Source organism: Argopecten irradians, chromosome 2 (assembly GCF_041381155.1).
Source record: "Argopecten irradians isolate NY chromosome 2, Ai_NY, whole genome shotgun sequence".
NCBI lineage: Eukaryota > Metazoa > Mollusca > Bivalvia > Pectinida > Pectinidae > Argopecten > Argopecten irradians.
Window position 1 is genome coordinate 94,120 of NC_091135.1, and position 22,277 is coordinate 116,396.

The following is a 22,277-nucleotide window of genomic DNA, read 5'->3' on the forward strand; positions in this document are numbered from 1 at the left end:
GCTTTCAGGGAACTATGGAATTGAATTGTTCCTCTAACGACCTGTCACCGCCAACCTGGTATTACTCAGGCAGAGTTGGAATAATTAACATACAGACAGACAAGGACAGGTGGAAATACAGGACTAAGGTCAGACACACAACATTTGATAACGTGTCATCGTCATTAGTACAGATTAAGTATATGTCCATTGGTGATGAGGGAGTCTACATTTGTCGATCTCAGCGGAACCAAAAGTCAACAGCAGTTATCGTTCTTTACGGTGAGTTACTATATATTACAGTAAAATATTTTCTTTTCGGGATATAAACGTCTATGATGTTATTTATCTGTGTTTGAACTATTTTCACTCAATAGGAATATTTTACGTACCATGTACTACCCGATAAGGTTTTCCGCGGCTAGTATCTCCAGTTCTGATGGAACGTAACAATTTGTAATCTTCCCGCCGAAAGGATGTTAGCGCGGGAAATCATCTTTTGGCGCCATTCCATCACCAACAGAAGCAATAGCCCCACACAAATGGTATCAGGTATCACGTGGTACGTGGATTAGTCCCATTAAAACTTCGCGATATCTTACTGCCCGCGAAGATACACGAAATTCATGACCTTGTTTATCAACATGTCAATGGTCCTATATATAGCTTTAGATGGATTATAAAAACACAATGGAACAGTTTTTGGATGGAAACCACTCTAGCAACGGCTTCAAATTAAAAAGACTAATATTCAATCTTAACTGATTCAGGGTCAAGTTACAAATGCGGTATTACTTCTAACAAATAAAATTCTTCTAGCTGTAAGAAGAATAATTGATTGTTCACCAAAGTATTAAAACCTCCATGTAGCATGCTTATAAGGGCATATATGTACATGTATGTACCTATATCGACATAATAAGGATTTGTATGTATGTACCTATATCCACATAATAATGACTATTTTGTTTTCTGTATTGCAGACAAATGTGAAGACAATAACATGAAAACTAGTATTTATGTTCCTGGGTGAGTAAAACCTAATTATAATTACAATTTATGTGTGGTTAATTAGAAAACAAAATAGTCATTTCTACATTATTATTCAAAATTATATTAACATTCATTTGTATTTCATTTACATTTAAGACTGCTATTGTTATAATTACACCCCGTTTCTCTTCAATAACATACATGTATTTTCGTTATTACACTGTACATGGCAATATAATTGTTAACATACTTCAACAACATAGACAATTAACGTTTTTTAATATGTTAACTTCAGAAAAGGGTGTTTATCTGTCGTTAAGAAAATTGGCAGTGATGCCCCCTGTAAACATATCACCATCTCTGATTGGAGAGACCAGTTGGTCGCCAGTGACTTGATCCGCAAATATTATGACCGTCCAGTCTTTAGTACAGGAATTCAGAATTATTTGATTGGTAAGAATTATTTTCTCACTAGTTTATATAAGCAGTTGACAATGTTCCTCATAAAGAGCTACATTTGTATCAGATTATTGCACACAGTGCTTCTTGCTCGTCATGCGCCAAGAATTTCTCAGTTGATCCAATCTGATTAAAATACAGATCCTTATTATCACTACGTTAGATAAGAGGATCTGAGAAAATCCCATTAGGGTTCATGTCCAGATGACCTTTGTAAACGGCCAATCAAGTTGCTGCTGGCAAAATTTTGACAGTGAATTTCAGGGGACGAAATAGTTTGAAAATTTGTCAGAATTATTTCCGTGTACGTAGTCATCTCGCCCAAAGAGCACAATAAAGCTAATCGTATTTGTATGCAGGGGCGAAATGGCGTTGTCAATTGACAGAGCAACGTGCAGAAAATGCATCTGATCTGAATTACAAGTGGTATAAAGGTCATCCGAACATGACCCTTAATCGGATTTTCTCAGATCCTCTATTGAACGGAGTGGTTATAAGGATCTGTATTTCAATCAGATTGCCAGTTGATCCTGATTAACTCGAACCCCTATACATGTTTATCTGGAATATCAGGAGAATTTTATTAGTAACGAAAACACCCAAACAACCAATAATAATATCGCTTTATTTGATATTTACATAATAAATATAAGGAAATAAACGAGAACAAATATGCGACAAATATGTGACAAACTTTATTATCACTATGATAAAAAATAATTCATGTTAGCAAGTAAGACAATACAGATGACATGTCTGAACTTTTCTTTATGTTTAACCTTTGTTTTCGGGGTTTACCAGACGTCAATAACGAGGAAAGGAACTTTCAGTGGAAACACTTCATAAGGGGAAAGTCTAAACGCCTTACCTTCACCGCCTGGTACGAAAAATGGTCATCTTTGATTACATTTTTATTAATATTTCCATTAAAATAACAAGATGAATGTAATATTACTTACTTTGTGACTTTATCATGGCGGCAGTTTGAAAAGAAAGACATAATTGTGACTACAAAATGAAATAAGTCTACGTGTATAACACTATTGGCATCACTTCTTTACAATTGCAAGCGTCATTCTAATATCAATTAGATTTATCCTTGTTCCGCTAGTAAAGGTCACACTTCAGTAAACACTGCAATATTATTTATTTGTTATTGAAGAGATGCCTTTATTCAAAGGAATCAATAAATTAACCTGTTTATTGAGACTTGTTTGCTTATTTCTATCATTGATCAACTCAATCTTTGAATAATATTTCTTCTTAATTCATTAATATTATTTCTTTATTTCTTTTAATTTAATTTCTATAAATCTACTGAATATTTGACCTACTTTTCACCAGGAAAGGGTACGATTATGGGGATGAGTATAGCACCTGTGTTGGCATCACGCCGTTTGCAGACGTGTTCAGTAACTGGGTATACAGCCTTTGTTCTATGGATCATTACATCTGTCTCAACACAACAGGGATTAAGAATGATGCCGTACAATTACGTAAGAACGGCCATCCTCGATCTCCATGGATTACTATCACTGCCGTATCCTCATTTGGGCTACATTGAACAACCACCCTCGATCTCCAGGGACTATTGTCACTTCCATGCCCATTTGCACTACAATGGACCGACACCCTCTGTCCCTCCGTGATTACTATCACTGTGTTATCAATACTTGGGCTAAGCTACTTTAGAAATTTAACAATGATAAATTCGCGCAATCACCAAAATTGTTATATAAATGATACACAGAAAATAAAATTAGTTCAATCCTATTTCAGCGCACTGCATCTCTATAAGCTTTAACCTTTCTACCTGTGGCATCTATGGTCTATATAGATGCCAGAGCTTTGCAGACAATATTCATAATGCGCGCTAGCGCATTATAAGATGATTGTCTGTAAAGCTCTGGTATCTACTGTATATATACCACAAATGCTATAGGAAGATAGTTTAATACATATACATACATAATTAACTCATTTTGGGGTCTCTGCATTAACATTGTTTAAGCTAGACCAGGAAAACTGTTTATCAACTACGATTTAATCCACGAGTCGGGAATGAGAATGATGGCTGACACATTGATAGACTTATTGTTATGAAAAAATCATATTTTCTATATGAAATGCATTGCTTATATATTACCGTTTTACATATATTTATAGCTACATGTAGGTACAATTTTACAACAGACCTATATAAAAGAAATGGCTTTTTTTTATTAATTTTGGGGGAAATAAAACGCCATTCTCTTCAGTTTATCAAACATTTCAAAATAAGCAAGGAACTTTAAAACACATTGAAATAGCTATCGGTTTGATATTTCAGCTACACGTGTTCCTGATACCGACGATGTCAGCACAATATCTACAAACGTCCTTGACCGCATGTTCCAGTGTCGTCAGACAAAGGAATTCATACTGTCGTACTTTGTTTGCAATCACAGAACTAACTGTATGGATCGGTCAGATGAAGACAAGTGTCCAACAAGTAAGACAAAACATTATTCACCATATGAACAAAATTTATCATCTCTATTATTATATACTTTGCAAATAAATATTAAAGACCTTATTGTTTAACTGTTACATTAATCACAAGAGATAGAATACACCTTCGTGTAAAATTGTGAATATTTTAATAACTTAAATGATGACTCGAAAACAATCTTACTTCAATACAGATCCTCATTTTCACACCGCTTCAGATGCTTCTATCGAACCGAGAGATAATATGGAAAGGTATTTTATTCAGATTGTCCTAGAAAACCACATTAATTAAGCGTTTCATATTAAGTTTGGTGTGAAAAAATGGCGAGACCTAACATAGGAAACATTAGACATATAGAGTTACTTCGTTAAATAGGAATTTAATTTGGTAGCTCTAGCATTGTTTCCCGTAACCACAAGCCTCATAGAATACTTGAAATATGCAATCAAAACGAAATAAACACATCCCGCAACAAACATCTTCGTCATCGAGCATCTCGCATTCCAGCTAGACTGTGAATTGCCGTAATGTGCATATTTAAAATCTAATACCCATAACATTTCATTCATAAATTACACTTCTGAGTTTCATGAAACAATAGAATCACGTTGATGCATCCTTGCAATAAAAGACGATTGATTTTTTCTTTCTCTTCAGGCGAGACGGATGGATCCCTTTTCAGCTGTGACAATGGAAAGGTTATATCACTAAATCTAGTGTGCGACTATTACCCGGACTGTTACGATGGGTCGGACGAACACAACTGCTGTAAGATATATTTACGTTACTACATAAGAAAATCTGTATTTACCGTCATACAGATGGACCGAGGAAATGTGTCGGATAAAACAGGGTGTCTGTATGATAAGTGTCGCCAAAAACCTGACGAAAATATAGCATTAAAAATCATGTATGTTAGGAGCTGAAATTTATTTCAGAACCAGAAAAAGATGTCACTTATTAATTAAAATTAAACGTTTGAGGGCGCATTTCATTTAGAACTGTAACGTAACGTTGCTTAAAAGGTCGGTAAAGACAGTTAGAAAAATAGCAATATGTTGCAGTTCTGTTTCTAAACACGAAACATGGTATATATTTGTATATAAAGAGTGTAGCCATTTATAGTTAAAGGTTGTCTCACGATCAGTTGTAGGGTAATGTTGTCATCAGCACCAGTTGTAGGGTAAGGTTGTCTCACCACAAGTTGTAGGGTAAGGATGTCTCACGATCAGTTGTAGGGTAAGGATGTCTCACGATCAGTTGTAGGGTAAGGATGTCTCACCACCAGTTGTAGAGTAAGGATGTCTCACCATCAGTTGTAGACTAAGGTTGCCATCAGCACCAGTTGTAGAGTAACGATATCTCACCATCAGTTGTAGACTAAGGTTGTCATCAGCACCAGTTGTAGAGTAAGGATGTCTCACCACCAGTTGTAGGGTAAGGATGTCTCACCACCAGTTGTAGGGTAAGGATGTCTCACCACCAGTTGTAGGGTACGGATGTCTCACCACCAGTTGTAGGGTAAGGATGTCTCACCACCAGTTGTAGGGTAAGGATGTCTCACCACCAGTTGTAGGGTACGGATGTCTCACCACCAGTTGTAGGGTAAGGATGTCTCACCACCAGTTGTATCCATTCTGACTGTGGTCGTTTATTACAGGATGTCGGGGTTTATTTATCTCACTGAACTAAGTGTGTGATTATTACAGTGATTATTACGATGAATCTGACGAACCTAGATGTTATAAGATAGCATTAACAATGGTTTAAAGTTCAGCAATGTACTAATTTTATTAATTATAATATCTAATATTTATTAGAAAAGCTTCACAGTTTGTAAGTGACCTAATATGGACAAAAACATGTTCTTTAAAACAAGTTGTTTCGGTCTTTTTGACCCACTATTTTTCCATACTGGGTCCCTAACAAACTGTATACCTGATAATATTAGGTAGTATATTTACTGCTGTCGAAGGATCGTTCAATTAGATAACTGTTAAATACAGTATGTGTGGACAACAAGTGACTCGGAACTCATTGAATGACTCGAATACGTAATCGTTTTCCATTTATGCTAAAAAAATCCTTAAATATTCTTACCAATTTTGTTTTGCCTTTGAAAGTAGTCACCAGAGGTATTATTCACATTGTTACTATCTCTCGGCTCGAAGCGTACCCTGACCTGATAAATAGATCATCCAAACCTAATAAGAATTATACTAACCTAATACGGCTAATTAATCGTGGATATCACGTGACGTCATTTTACCCCATATGAATACAAAATACATGACTGAGATGGGACACTATGACATATTCAGTGTAAATCAAATCTGATATATTCTTGGCATTGTCGGGTTTCTCCCATGATACCAGCATTTAAACCCGTTACTAACCTAACAGATATCTTAAAATTCGACCTTAAAATGATATTTGGAACCACTTTTGCATAAGTCCTCTGTATATTGGTCATCGATAATATTTACGTCTTTAACATACATTTAACAAGAGTTTAACTATTGTTTTTCCCTGGTAACTTGGTGCCACTAATCGAAAGGCCGATATTCCGAATTTGCATATTACAGAGTTATCTGCACTTGCGGGTATGTATTGATTGTGACGTCATGTGTTTGGGAGTGTAACGTCATACGTTTCGGAGAAAACAACGTGAATTGCGCTCACGAAATAATGACGTAACAATTGATACCTACCCACAAGGGAGTTAACTCTGTAATATGCAAAGACGGAATACACGGGACATCTACAAAATATCTGAAAGAAAACAATTTAACCCCCACCCCCCTGTCATTTGTCTGATGAAAATGACAATTTTTACATGTTTACTGATAGTGTTACATTATCATTACATATTTTTCATATGTTTTACTTTTCTTTTTCTGACTACTTTATAAAAGACTTGTATCTTTGTATGTATGAAGACATATATATATATTATCGTCTATTATTGTTAAAGCGGGCCATGACATATTTATCCTATTTATCCTATAATGAATTATACCTGAATAAATGACAGAAGTTTTTTGACTCTATAGATAAAGCCCCGTGTCTGTCTGGCCAGTGGACGTGTCACAATGGACAGTGTATTCCAGACTATGACGTTTGTGATAGTGAATTGGAATGCTGGGACGGGTCGGATGAATGGACATCCACGTGTCACGGTATGATGTGAAGTTATGTACAGTCTCTTTGTGTCCTGAACCAAACTTTTCTAAACAGAAAATGTCTCATTAGTTGTTTCACTCATCCTGTTGTTTTTTCAAGGTCATCCAAAGCTGATCGAGTCCATCTGGCCTTGTTATTCCAGTCGTCATGTTTCTATATATAGAATGTGTGATAAAATCCCTGATTGCCATGACGGAAGTGATGAGAACTCCTGTTTCCTTGGTAACCCTACCTACTCGTGCTCAACTCTGTGTCCCGTCAAGTCCTGTAACGTCACGACAGCACGAGTACATCTGGGAGGCAGTGGTGTGTACCGTTATATCTTAGTTGTGCATTCACTTCAGCTGGATATAAAACCTTGATTTGATATGTCCGGTTTTACCTGCAGAGTTGTCTTTTCTCCCACCATTCACTGATTTGTCACAGGTTATAGCCGTGTGAGCCCTAGGGTATGACAGATTGCGCGCGCTAACCTTTTGAATCTGAAGACAATTACGTGACGTCATGACTTCATGCGGTGTGGTCGTGGCGTTCATTGTCGATGACGTCATCAATATTTACGCGCAGACAACGGAATCATGTTCATGTCGCGGTGAAAATGCTTCTTTAAGGCTATTATCTACTCTTTTTCTTTTGTATATGGGAGAAAAAGAATCATTCCCTACCTGAGGGTATGACAACAAAATCACAACCCTCGGTGAATTCCCTGAATGTCCAACCCTCGTCAAACCTCGAGTTTTCATTCCTGAATTACTCCTGGGGTTATGATGTCGTTGTCACATCCTCTAGATAGGAAAATATTATATTAGTCTATATCGTAATATCAATAACCGTATGTCTCTCCACAATCTTTGCGTAATAGATTAAGTAACATCCTAGGACTTCTATACCATGTTGTATGTTGCCCAAATTAATTATCGATAATGCCTAAGAATAAAATCAAAATCTGAAAGTATTGAAACCATTACAGAAATATCCTAAAACACTAAAGCTATGAATTAATTATACTGTATTTATCAGAATATTACTCTCCAGATAGTCCAAAAAATTAGTCTAAGCAATCAGCAACATTTTCTTCTGTACAAATACAAATATGACATTGTCTCTGCACCCAATATTTCCTACATATACTCACTGTATAATTCAGGGGCTTTATCATTTGAGTTCAATTAAAATTTACTTTCATTTCTGAACAATTGTCAGGGTATGAAACAGTCTCCTGCTTCTATCACAATTCGACCGTGTCGATGATGACGTGGCCGTTTTCCGCTTACATAGACACATCACCTGGCAACGAGGACTGCTTCTTCACCATTCAGCAAGCAGGATCTGTCTTTATCAACCTGGTTACCACACAGGCTGTGCCAATACAGTATAAAAGTGAACACATACTGAAGGAACTGTTAAGGCGGTCTCGGCAGTGCTACCAGTATGTGGAATTTTGTTATCGTACCGAGTCTGCACTACCGCCAACCATCTTGTTCTCAAGTGATCGAGATGGACGTCGCATGCGTAACTTTACCATCTGTGCCACAGTGAGGAATAGCTGTGACCACTATTTTGGGTAGGTAGTTTTATAGAAGAGATGCTGTAAATATTTAGTAACATTTCACACAAGCAATTTAGATTTGGTTGGTTTAAACATATTGTATTTGTGCTTAAGAGATTATACTTATGAACCTCCGAATGACCCCTGACCTAGAATTGTAACATCTCGGGACGTACTAGTGGAGCGTTTATACTTCCGAAAGAATCGATCACACCGAAGATTTGATAGGCGACACGCTGATTGGCTAACCATAGGGGTCATGCTGAGTTGACTACGAACGGAGAGTTGTTAGATCTTGTATTGAAGCGTAACGTAGAGCATCGTACATGTAGTTTAGGGGATTTAATTAGATTGATGAACCGACCTCTCCGTAAAAACTGAATGATGATATATCAAGAAATATAAGAAAAATACCCATTAATACATCGTAAAATTTGGTGAATGGTCGTTCTGTACAGGTGTGTTAATGTAAAGGATACAGATCATCCCTCGTGTCACGGTAAGACGACTGTCCTGACGGGTAGTGATGTACCGATCCGCTGGATTCAGCCAAGGTCTAACGAGAAACCAAAGACAATTTTACTTATCTCGCCGCCAATCTGTGAGGAAGGTATGTGATATGAATATTTCCGTTATAGATAAGACTGTAGTGGTAGACCGGTTAAGGACATTTACCTTCGGGGCAAGTTCAGGTTACTTACCGTATAAAGGTCGCTGTCTGTCTCCAAAATACTCCGGATTTCTCGTTTTACGCCTGACCCATCTTTTGGCTGACCATGGTCGTTCATGTGATGTTAAACATAATGAAAGCAAGCCATCTTATCATGACTGAAGTTGAAAATTAGCGTTTGTCGTTGGTATCAATGATAAAGGAACAGCTTCACTGTTCTTTGTCAACTTTTTATCCAATGGATCTACTTTTAAAAAAATGTAAACACAGGTTTTGCATTAAACAGGAGACTATTCACGTATTATGTGATTATTAAACCACAATGTAGTCACCGTGCCCTTGTCGGTAAGTAAATCCACATAATGTAGCCAGAGCACCTTGCAAAACTTAAACAGAGAATATCTTATTTCGGTGAAAAAGTCCATGAGATCAATGTATGCGATCTAATAATAATATTGCTGTTCACGTTGTAATTTATCTCTTTTTATATTTTAAGATGATGATCTAATCGACCTGAAGTACTCTGAGCCCCAGATGATGTGTCAGAACGGTATGACGTACTACCCACATCATCAATGTCTGATGGACTTTGATGTCACTGGAGAACCCAGTGCATGCCTGGATTTGACTCATCTACAAAATTGTGGTAAATGAATATGTTCGTTCAATTTTTTTAGGATACTTGAATAACATTTTATGAGACAGATTTTACACCAAGACTCCGTTAGATGTAACAGTGTTCGATTTCCCTAATCCCGGATTACATTTGTCATACGCCTAAAGCATAGATATGTAGTCAACTCAATTTCACATCGTCATTACAAATGTTGTAAAAAATATTATAGTAATTTGTATAAATAAACAGGCAACATGAAGTCATTGAGAGTGGTTTATAATGTTTAATATGTATTGTCGTTATATCTGTCCCTGTATCTTGTAAGATATGTGTAACTTTCAATAAAGCACCATATGGTGTGTGTCAATCAAGCATTCCTACACATTCAAAATAAAAGAGTTTTAATCTAGGAACATTGATTTTTATTCTAAATGTTAGTTAAAGATGCTCCACCGCTGACAAATGCATATGTAGTAATTTTCCATTGTCAACAACAGGAGCAGACTATTTAGTATTTTTCTTCAGTTACAAAAGTTACTAACACACAATTACCATAATTGAAATGGTGAGCTTTTGATTTTACATCAAGATCAAAATATTAAAAATATTTTGTTGCATCCCGGAAAAATTCCATGGTACATGCTCTATATGGAATGCACCGAAAGCAAAATAAATTATTTTAATTCATTTTTGTGTTAATTAGATATATAAATGCACGATTCAACATTGTTCAAATGATGGGTATCATTTATGCTCTGTCGGCGGTGGAGCATCTTTAAGGTATTTGTAATATTCACAACACAAACGTTACATCTTGATTTATTCTTCTGTCAGAAAACTTCACTTGTCCAGTTAACTTTGTGAAATGTCCGCACTCCTACTGTGTCCACGCCAGGTTCCTTTGTGATGGTATTTCTCACTGTCCTAATACGGAGGACGAACGGGAGTGTGGTAGGTACAAAACGTGTATATCGGACTGTAAATAAATATTGATTGTGACGTCATGTGTTTGTAAACGTCTTGAATGTAAGAAATGAATTAATTATTCGTTTCCGTGATATCGATAGTAATCCCAGCTTGTTACATTGATCAATCTGGTAAATACTACTAAGTACATGAATGCATAAACATAACTGAATTTAACTTCATTTAAATTATGCGACAGCAATTGTTAATTTATAGATTCATTCGGCTGCCCTGGATATTTCCGATGTCAAAACAGTAAGACGTGTATCCCCCTGGAACAAGTCTGTGACGGTATCAGACAATGTCCACGAGCTGACGACGAACGTCACTGTGACGTCATTTGTCCAGACAGCTGCTCCTGTCGTGGCTTACTCTTCCACTGTGTGGACAATCAAGCCAACAACTCTCAGTTATTTTACGATTTACCGAAAACGATAAAAGGATTAAATGTTCGAACCCGTCTCTCTGAATGGACAAATCATCTTCCTCTTACGTTTCCTGCCATTTTATCTCTGTCCATGAATCATTGTCAGATCGCCTCTCTTTTCTTTGGTAACTACTCGGTATTAACTGGTCTAGAATCGCTCGTGTTTCTTGACCTTAGTTATAATGACATTCGGACTTTACCTGCTGAAACATTCGCAATGGTGCCGAGCTTGGAATCCCTCATATTGTCTGATAATCCTATAGTTAATATTGAAGACATGGCATTTTCGGGTTTACGTTTGCTTAAAACACTAAATTTATATGGTTTACAACTTAGAAAATTATCATCTGACGTTTTTGTTGACTGTGATGCTCTGCACTGTTTGAACCTGAGCTCAAACCAAATAGAAACGATAGGCCCGGGAACATTTAAACCCCTTACTGACCTAAAGACTCTAGATCTGAGTAAAAATTATATAGAGTTGAAGGAAGACATATTTGATGGTTTATCTAGACTAGAGACACTTTATGTTGACTCTTACACTCTCTGTTGTACAAGACCAGTTTCAGTGACGGACGCCAACTGCTTTGCACCACGAGACAACATCTCCTCATGTTCAGATCTGATCCGCCTGTATGTTTTGAGAGCTGCACTGTGGATCATGGCCGTGTGCGCAACATTTGGAAATCTTTCTGTTTTGATATATAGATTGAAATATGATCGGATAAATCTGACGAAAAGTTACTCCATATTTGTCATCAACTTATGTTTGTCCGACATGTTAATGGGTGTTTATATGATTATTATAGGCGTAGCTGATGCTTTGTACAGAGATATATACGTCTGGGAAGAGAAGTCTTGGCGTCAAAGCATTATGTGTACTTTGAGTGGAGTCTTATCCATGATTTCAAGTGAAACATCTACTTTCTTGATTCTATTGATATCCCTTGACCGGACTATTGCGATCGTCTTTCCGTTTTCTTTACGACAATTTAAAATGAAGTCTGCAGTACTGATATCTGTCACACTTTGGATTATTGGTGTTTTAATTGCTCTACTTCCGGTGACAATGTACAAGGATTACTTTCGTGGAGAGTTTTATAGTTCATCCGGTGTATGTCTAGCACTTCCGTTGTCGGGTACAGCCACGCCAGGTTCGGAATATTCAGTTGCCATCTTTGTTGGTTTGAATTTTGTCATTTTCCTAACAATAGCAGTTTGCCAAGTTGTCATCTTCCGGGAAAGCCGAACTCATCGGTCACTAAGAAGAACAACAAGTAAACACAACTCAGACATTAGAGTAGCTCGAGGACTCACGGCAGTGATCGCTACGGATTTCCTCTGCTGGTTTCCTATTGGTGTCCTTGGTACGTAACCGTTATTTTAACTTATCAGAGTAATAAATATTTAGAGGAATAACTCAGTTATTGTATGCTTCAATATCCGATATAAGATATCGATAAATAGCAGTGGTTTGTCATTCTTCTCGATTCTATTTAAACTTTGACAGTGCTACGGGTTGATAGATGATTATTGATGTAGATGCTGCTGCAACAAGATACGGTATGATTATCGTTAAATCATTGATGACCTATTTTGTAGTTACATGGAGGTTCTTTGTAGGACAATTAATCAGTTTGTAAGAATATGGACGCCCTTTTCATACTATCTTACCTGTTTTGTAGGTATATGGACATCCTGTGGAGGTAGTGTGTCGGGTGATACCTACGCCTGGATCATGGTTTTAGTACTCCCCCTTAACTCTGCAATAAATCCTTTCCTCTACACTTTGGCTAACACGTGGAACAGGAGACAGGTGTTGTATGATTGTATAACATAATGCAGAATGTCATATATATATATATATATATATATATATATATATATATACATGTATACTCAGTGCCTTTGGCTTTATTAGCCTTTCGTATTAACCAGGGCTACATATCATGAGCTTTCCATCCAGAACCATCCACACTTTAAGGGTATGGCAGACAATCATCCCAAGTCTTTACTTGGGCGCCAGTACTGAGTATCAGATTAACCAATGCCTCCCCTAGGGAGTGTATAAACCAAACTTATAGTTGTTGCAAAGATTGTCGTTTTACAAAACATAACATTTGTCTACTTCTATGCAAATGTTTATGGTCAGGTACACATAAGAATTGCTCAGGCAATTCACGCCTAGAGAACATTTTTGGTTACACCTATCCTGTTTGTTTGTGTCTGAAATAATTTGAAGGCGCATAACGTTGTGATTTATTTTCTTCTGAGAAAGATAACGTTCTGCTTACATGTGTTCGAGTATTCTATAAAGACTTTAGTGGTTGAGTGGTTTGCTCTGTATTTTGTTTCCTTACTGAAGTGGTTATTGTATCCTGGTTGTCGCCCACATTCCTCATCAAGAAGTGTGAAATCGGGTAAGGCAATGCATGTCCAGATTTTAATAGGACTTTATCTTTATTTTTATTTCAGCTGGTGCTTTAAATCAGTTTTTCAATTTACAGATATAAAAACGTTTTAGATGTAGTTTAGTAACAAAGTACACATTCTTAACTAACAGTTTGTTACCCTTTAAATATGTGATAGAGATCTACTAAGTCCTCTTTTCATAGTAACGTTATTTTCTCTCAAATATATTTTTATTTTATTACTTACCATACCATTGTGTCACACGCTATTGCTATTGTATCTGATATGCCACTGTCAGTAAATATATATGATAATTCAAAACTTAAATGAGACTTACCTGTAAGTTGAAATTTCATTGGAATTCTGTCTTCACATCTGTTGGTACGAAGGGATCACATGAGGTGCGTGCGCAGCTTCATAAATATTCATTCTTCAAAGTTGAGTGAACACTTTTCAAGGGATCACAATTACAGAAAATTGGAAAATAATCATAGACAAAAATAGAAACCAGGGTGGGTGTAAGTGGTGGGCATGTGATCCCTTCGTACCAACAGATGTGAAGACAGAATTCCAATCAAATTTCAACTTACAGGTAAGTCTCATTTAATTTTTGAATTCTGTCATTCACATCTGCTTGGTACCACGGGACCACATAAGATGTTTAAAGAGAGTGTTCACGAAAAACTATAAAGGAAAAACAATGGTAAGTTTAACAATTTAATGGATGAAAAAACACATACAGTAATAAAAACTGTATCAACAAATGTCTTTCGCGTCTTCACAAATTATATATTATTTTAACAAGTCCACGAATATCTGAGAAAGTCTATTGATCACAAGTGACAGTCATAGATCAACACAAATCATAATATGAAAGTACAGTTAGTATAATGATCCCAAATATATCCAGCGCAATTAAAGAAATACAACACAGTTCAGCAGTCTATAACAGGTTTGTGCCAGTCTTGATGTTACATATACCATTTTCAGTTTGAAGTGGTTTCGAGTAAAATTTTGCGAATGTACAGGAGTTGTTCCATCCAGCAGTTTTTAAAATTGTATTTAGTGGTACATGTGCCCTCAAAGCTGCTGATGTAGATGCAGCCCTTGTACTGTGCGGTGTAAAAATACTCATATTCACTCCAGCTGCCTGTAATGTTACTTTAATCCACCGGGATATAGTTGCCTTTGAAACACCTTTAAATGGTCTTTGATAACTGAGTAACAAACAAGTTTTATTTTTCCTTACACTGGCTGTCTTCTGGAGATATTTTTTCACTGTTGTCACCACACACAACTTAATATTTGATGGAAATTTCTCTAGAGTTATTTCACTTTGATGATAGCCTGGTGCATCGCCAAAACGGAGCTTCACATAATGGTCAGTCACAGACATGTTATTGATGTCTAGTAAATGTAATGACTGGGCACGTTGTCCCCACTTAACAAAGCCAGTAAACATACTGTTTTGAATGTCAACTGTTTTAGGGAAGAGTCATCTAAATGTTCTAAATAGTCGAACACATCTTTAGGGTCCCATATAACTGTATTTATCGGTAACGCTGGCCTCCGTTGAAAAACTTTTTTCACAAAACGTTTCACCAATGGGTGATGTCCAATCGATTGGCCGTCAACCTGAATAAAAGCTGACAATGCTAATCGTGCTGTGATTATTGCACTATATCCTAGTCCTTCATTAAATAGCGCCGTCAAAAAGTTTATCACATTCCCAACAGTTGGTGAGTAGGGACCAATGTTCCTTGCACTTGAATACTGTATCCATTTAGTTGTATAAACTTCATATTGTTGGATTGTCCCTTGTCTCCATGACGACAACACAATGCTTTCAGCTTCTTCCGATAGTTCGAACTCCGAGATGGATCTCCTGAAATGTGACATGCCATCAGTCTGGTGTTTGGGAGAGATGATGGTTTCTTGTGTGGATGGCTCAGACTCCCCCTAGGTAACATAAAAACACAGTCAATCAAACAACGTGTTAATCTCGCAAACCACGGTTGTGTTGACCAGAAGGGTGCAACGAGGATTGCCTCTGATCTATCAGCACATATTTTATGCAATATTTTTCCAATCAAGGAAAAGGGGGGAAATATATACACATACTGAGACCATTCCTGGAAGAATGCATCAACTGCAAATGCAAAAGGATCAGGTTGCCATGAAATATACTTAGCTAACTGAGTATTTAACCTTGAGGCAAATAAATCAATCGCTGGCATTCCCCACATACAGGTAAGTTCATGGAAAATATGTGTGTCGAGTTTCCACTCTGTGTTTTCGTGTTCTAATCGACTTTCAGCATCAGCCTCTACATTTTGACAACCGGGTATATGAGCAGCGGATAACCAAATATTCCTAGGTATGCACCAAGACCATATCTGTTTTGCCAGTTCATTACAATGTGGCGTTTTACCTCCCATATGATTTATATATGCAATGGCAGTAGTATTATCAATGTTCAATCTGATGTGTTCATCAGATACATCTTTACAGAAAGATAGAATACTAAACCATGCTGCTTTGAGTTCGAGATAGTTTATGTGATCATGTGTCTCTAGCACTGACCAGTTACCACCTGCTTTTTATGAGGTATTGTTATTTGTCTTCACAACCACACCGCCCCAACCTATTTTCGAAGCATCGGTTGTTAATATTGTTCCTGGTGAAAGATGTGATATTAACCGGTGTGAATTTTCTATGTTCTGTACCCACCAAAGCAAGTCAGACATACTGTCAACTGACAACACCATTGGTGCAAGATAATTACCCTTACTGTACCTCAAGGCCTTTATCTTGTCTGCTTCTAGAGATCTAGTACAGAGGTCCAAATTCTACACCAGGGAAACTTGAAACCATAACACCTATACATTGTGCAACATCCTGTATTAAAGGTGCCTCCTGTGTCAATGATATTCAACCTACAGTCATTAATTGTGTCGCCTAGTAAAAGTGAATCATCTATGTAAGATGTATTCAAATGCCCTCTCTTTCTAAGTTCAGAAAAAAATGGTCTTGTAATTTTAGTGAACAACCGGGGGGCTGATGAAAGCCCATTGGGCAATGCTGTAAATTTGTAAATCTGGTTTTCAAAAATAAATTGCAAATATAATTGCGCAGAATCCCTTACATGTACTGAGTAGTAAGCATCTTTCCAATCTATGGAGGCCATATAACAATTTTTTTGTCATCAGATCTATAGCCGTTTGCAAAGTATCCATTTTGAAATGCCTATATACAATCATTTCATTCAATTGTTTCAAATTTAGAATCAAACGACTAGTTCCGTCCTTTTTTGGTCTAATAAATATGTTTGAGAAAAAACCAGAGTTTTGTGAAGATTTTACAATCACACCTTTCTGAAGAAGTTTTGAAATTTCAGATTTTATTTGATTCATTACAATTGTATCAAATTTATACTGATTTGGCTTATTTGTTTCGATAGAATCGATACATTCTGGTTTGAACTCGATGTCAATGCCTTTAATAGCCTCTAATATTACAAAATCTGTTGTTAATTTCTCCCATTGTTGGAGGTGCTTACTTAAACCTCCTGCTTGAAACTCATTGACAGATTTAGGTAATGTTTGTTTTACATCAGTCAAAAAATAGTGCCAAGAATCATCACTTACCTGTACATTATCAGGCTCGTTGTTTGGCACGACCGGAGCAACAGGCTCTACTTCCTGTCCGGTCCCTTCTTGCCGTTTTTTGAACCCCAGTGCTTTTTGTCTTGGTAGCCACCCCTCGGGTTGTAGCCTCCCGGTTGCCGTTATAAGCACCACGTTGTCCATGATAATATGGGTTAAATCTCAACGCTTGCTTCCCTTTGTTCATGTATCGCGACTGTCCTTTGCCACGATACGATCCATATGATCCTCCAATGTTAGAAGCCACTCTGTTTGTGTCATGAATGTTTTTCATAGCTTTCGGGAGATCGTCCCCAAAAAGCATTGTGGTCACAGGATTGTGTGTTGAACACAACGATGCATACTGATTGTTCAAATCTGGTTTAATTAATTCTCTCCTCCTCTGGCTTATCTCTTGTGTGGCGCTCGCCGTGAGCGTGAAACTGTCTAATGCCAGTTTGAGTAGCTCGTCAACTGAAGCACGAACGTCCATGTTTGTGTTCTTTTTTACCTCCATGAGGAGAGCTATCATTCATGCCAAGGGAGTTAACCCTTTAGCTATTCTCGTCTGCGTTTTCTGCACTCTGACGTCACGACTTTTGTTCTCCGTGCTAAGTTTTCTCCAGATTTCTGGATTGACTTTTGGCGCCTGAAGGTTTTCCATGTTCATTGGCCTGGGATACATCTCCAATTTCATTTTTAATTTGTCGTCCGACATACGTTTCGTTAACATATCTGTCAATAATTTCGCTAGCATAGCATTTTCAATGTCAGGGCCCGTACTATCGTTGGTGCTGAAGTCGTTAGCCAATTCCCGTAAAAAATCCGGGATATCATCATTAGATGATTGTACTGGAGCTGGGTCTTTAGAAGACACATCATCCGCACTATTGTTCAAAAACTGATCAATCTGATCACAAACATCAAGAGACTCGGCATCGTCACAATCGTCGATATCAACTTCCATGTACTGAGGGTCGTCGGCCCTGTACTGATGCATGTCGGCTCTCATGTCCTTCATCATTTGAAGCTGGGATGCCATAATTGCTTGAAAATTTGTCATCATGGCTGACATAGCATTTATCTCGCTTGATTCTTTAGAAACACTCGCCTGCGGCGCATCATGTCCGATACTATCAGGCCGTTTTGACGGATTTGAATTTCCCGGTTTGGGCTGCGCCTGAGATTGCGCGTGAGGCACTGGCAATGTGGTCGCCATCTTGGTTTTATCGTGGCCCTTTGTTGACCCTTCTAGGGATTTACCATCATGCCCTCCTGGCTGGGTATTGACCCGACTTGGAGACTTGGATTTGTCTTTAGACTTAGGCCTTGGCAAAGGCTCCATGTTTCCAAGAATTTCTCCGACAAAATCAAATTCTAGAAGTTGTCCGCTGACGGGCTTCTCAGCCATGAACCACGAATGCTCAGCTTGACCACTGGTCACAAAGTTCGTTAATTACGAGTTTAACACTTATTAAAGTGATAAAACAAGCTCGCAAACCGAAGTTATTAAACATAAAAAATCATACCAGCATCACTATTAAGTGATATTAAGCTGGAAAACGTACTAAAAACTATGTAAACTGGCAGACGAAAATTCTTCCTCCTGACCAGTCTTGAAGTAAGCACGCTATGAATATTTATGAAGCTGCGCACGCATCTCATGTGGTCCCGTAGTACCAAGCAGGTACTTTATTTTAGTTTTATTTTGTTGTATTCCCTGTAAACGTTAGAAACATACTTGTGTGTATTCTGCTGTAGATGATAGTAATACTGGCGTTTTACGTTGAAAATGTAAATATCCATGCACTCACATAACAGATACTACGTCCTTAATCAATGTTTTATTCTTAGGTATTTTTTTAGTAAATTCAATCTTTTTCTGCGCCGTTAGAACACGTGTGATTAAAGTGAACAGTCGGGCAAGGATGGCTTAAGTCGGTAAAAATGGTGTGAATGTATCCAGTATAATTTCTTATGAAATAGAAAAATAAAATCTCTCGTCAAAATATTAACATGTAATTAATATTTATATATTAATATGTGAAAACTTTTGGAAGGCCAATGAACGCATTTAGACTGATTTTCTTTGCCCGACTATTCACTTTAATGAGTAATATTTAAATCTTCTAAAATTAAATTCTAAACGTATCAGTAATAATATTAAGTAGTTGTTTCCTCTTCAAATATTTGAATTTTTTAATTCATATTCATTTTTAAATCTAGAAACCGAAATGACCAATGTGGTTTTGGACGTGCTGAATACATTTCGCCACAGAAGAGGAAGCATGTCTCTCCATAGATATCTGTGTAACCCGGAAACAGATCTAAAGGTCAGGGACGCATTCAACATCGTCCGCCGTCTTGCTGCAAGTTTGTTGTACCTTCACAAACAAGACCTCGTCCACGGGAGCATTACTACTGAGTCAGTAGAAATACAGTTGAAGAATGACGTGAGTGAAACATTTTATAAATTGTTGTCACAATGAAAGCTTCGTACTGTATGATGATAATTTGAATATATGGTTTCTGTAGCGAATGGGTGCATTGAGATTTTAGTATTGTTGCACTTTATGTTAACCTTTACATATAGCGATAAGAATACTTTTCGCAGTCAACAAAGGATGCTATTTTAATTATTCCTACACTTTTGCATTTGAGTTTCAAATCAAAACGTGATGTTGATTTTTATCATAACAGTATATGTTTATCATAACAGTATTTGTTTATCATAACAGTATTTGTTTATCATAACCGTATATGTTTATCATAACAGTATATTTTTTTCATAACAGTATGAGTTTGTCACAAGCTTATTATTGAAAACTTCCTTTGCGTAGATGCAATAATTACGAAATCCCCAAAAAGCAATACATATATCAGCCTTGGTTATGTAGATTTTCTCGACAGTACCATGATATAACCTGTCTTGGTGACGTTTGTCTCTTTCTAGTATACATACATGGTATTACATACAGGCGCCAGGCTATGTTGACTGTCAAGGCATAACGGCGTTACAAAGAACGGGAAACAACTCTTATTATCATGTTTACTTATCGTATCAATCTCATTTGGATGTGATGTCAATGTGATAATTTCTAATTATGTTATTTATAGAGGGATACGTGTGCGCCATTCTCACAAACTATGTATACAAAGTGTAAGTAACATTGTCCTTACATTTTTATTTGCAGAGATTTACAAGAGCACATTATCCTAATTCGATATTTCTCTAAATTTTCTGTCACAGAAGATATTTATTCTAATAATATTTCTGTTGACAGAGAGTGACAGATGCAGGCTTTACAATGGACCATCGTCGGGTGCCTGATAACGCGGAACAGTTGGACGATATCCGTGATCTTGGCCTTCTTGTGAAGGTGTTGTTGAGGAAGATTAAAGTACCATGATCACAAACGGTCATTCAAATCTTATTTGCACTCGTCTGTAAGACATTCACAGCATTGTTCGGTTATGAGGATACAGAGATATAGACCCTGTGGCCCCTGGTGAAAGGTCTCTCCTGATTGGGAGACGAAAATGGTGAATAAGTCACGTGACCTATTTGACAGACGCCGGAGTACAAACGTTCGTATTTAAATTCATTATATGTTAATATTTAGCAGATGCTGGAATATAGACAAATATAATGTCATATTAGGTGTTCCCCGTCTGCTATTTACTGTCGGACATACAACCTGTGTTAAAACAATTCAGTGAAACGTTGGATTCCGTGGATTTCTAATAGGTAAAGTGTATGTCATCTCCTTCTGTCAGACACCTATGATACAGCGTCATTGGGTATGTGAAACGTTAGATTACATGGATGTGCCAGATTGATACAAACCTGAGATAATCGACTCACTATCCATGTAAGCTAAGAATGCGCTTCTGCTGTCAGGGTATGATTGTCCTGGTTTGAGAGATTCTGCAAGCTTAGGACTATCATGAAGAATTTTATGGTGTAAGTGCTACATTATGTATTTTTTGAACATTGGTTAAAATTTAATTCAGTATTATTTAATTTGATTTCCACAAACTTTCGTAACTTTATTTTCTTCTTGTGACATGATATTTTAAAGCTACATTTTGTACATGTATCTAGTCACATCTGTTCCAGTTAATTACTCTATAATATAACATATGGTTTATTGTAATTTATTCATTGTGTTTTTCTAACTCATCTACCCTTTGAAGTTAATTATCCAAAATGGTCTTACTAGTACTATCCATGTCTCATATTTTGTAATCAGTTAGGATCTAGAGCTCGGTCTCTACGGGTCGATTTTTGGACACTTCGAAAATCGCCTTCCGCCTCATAGAAAAGCTTTTTAATAAATTCGTATTTGAACAACTAATCAACGTCTTTGGATTTTATACCGCAACAACAGAAAATATTGCAACTACCAGGAATTCCTGTTGTGATAAATCCATTATAGATGATGTCCAGTGCTGATGAGATATACGAGACTAAAACGGCTGAAAGTTACATCGCAAGTAGGCAGTGTTACACGGATATATATGTGATATGTCCATCACACAAACATATGAATTGTGACTTGATGTGTATAATAACGCCCTCACTAAACTAAGGGTCTATGGTCATATATATATATATATATACATCTCATGTATGATATAATTTGGATTGTAATCGACCGTGATATTGGTGGCAATGTGGAATTTCATATATTTTTATGTTTAATATTGTTATTTATTAGTTTTTCAATATCATTTTAAAATTGTAGTAATTTAGCAATATCAGTGTTAAAGACGTGTACATATATATGTAAATGCCAATGTAGGTCTATCAGAACTATAAAGCATTTTGTTAAAATCTATACGTGCTTTGATATCTTTAATATCACTGACGTATTCACTAGCAAAA

The 22,277-nt window shown here is 36.8% G+C and overlaps 1 protein-coding gene across 1 annotated transcript; it reads left to right on the plus strand.

The window, feature by feature from the left end:
* LOC138312992 (G-protein coupled receptor GRL101-like) lies at window positions 1-21,381 on the plus strand. Its single transcript, XM_069253683.1, is given in 19 exon segments — window positions 1-261; window positions 963-1,008; window positions 1,268-1,425; window positions 2,233-2,311; window positions 2,776-2,927; window positions 3,761-3,922; window positions 4,580-4,690; window positions 6,976-7,101; window positions 7,205-7,411; window positions 8,309-8,669; window positions 9,113-9,264; window positions 9,821-9,970; window positions 10,775-10,891; window positions 11,123-12,700; window positions 13,019-13,149; window positions 15,726-15,740; window positions 18,853-18,880; window positions 19,616-19,842; window positions 20,674-21,381. Coding segments are annotated over 19 exon segments (4,173 nt in total). The 5' UTR covers window positions 1-14; the 3' UTR covers window positions 20,800-21,381.
* The last annotated feature ends 896 nt before the right edge of the window (window positions 21,382-22,277 follow it).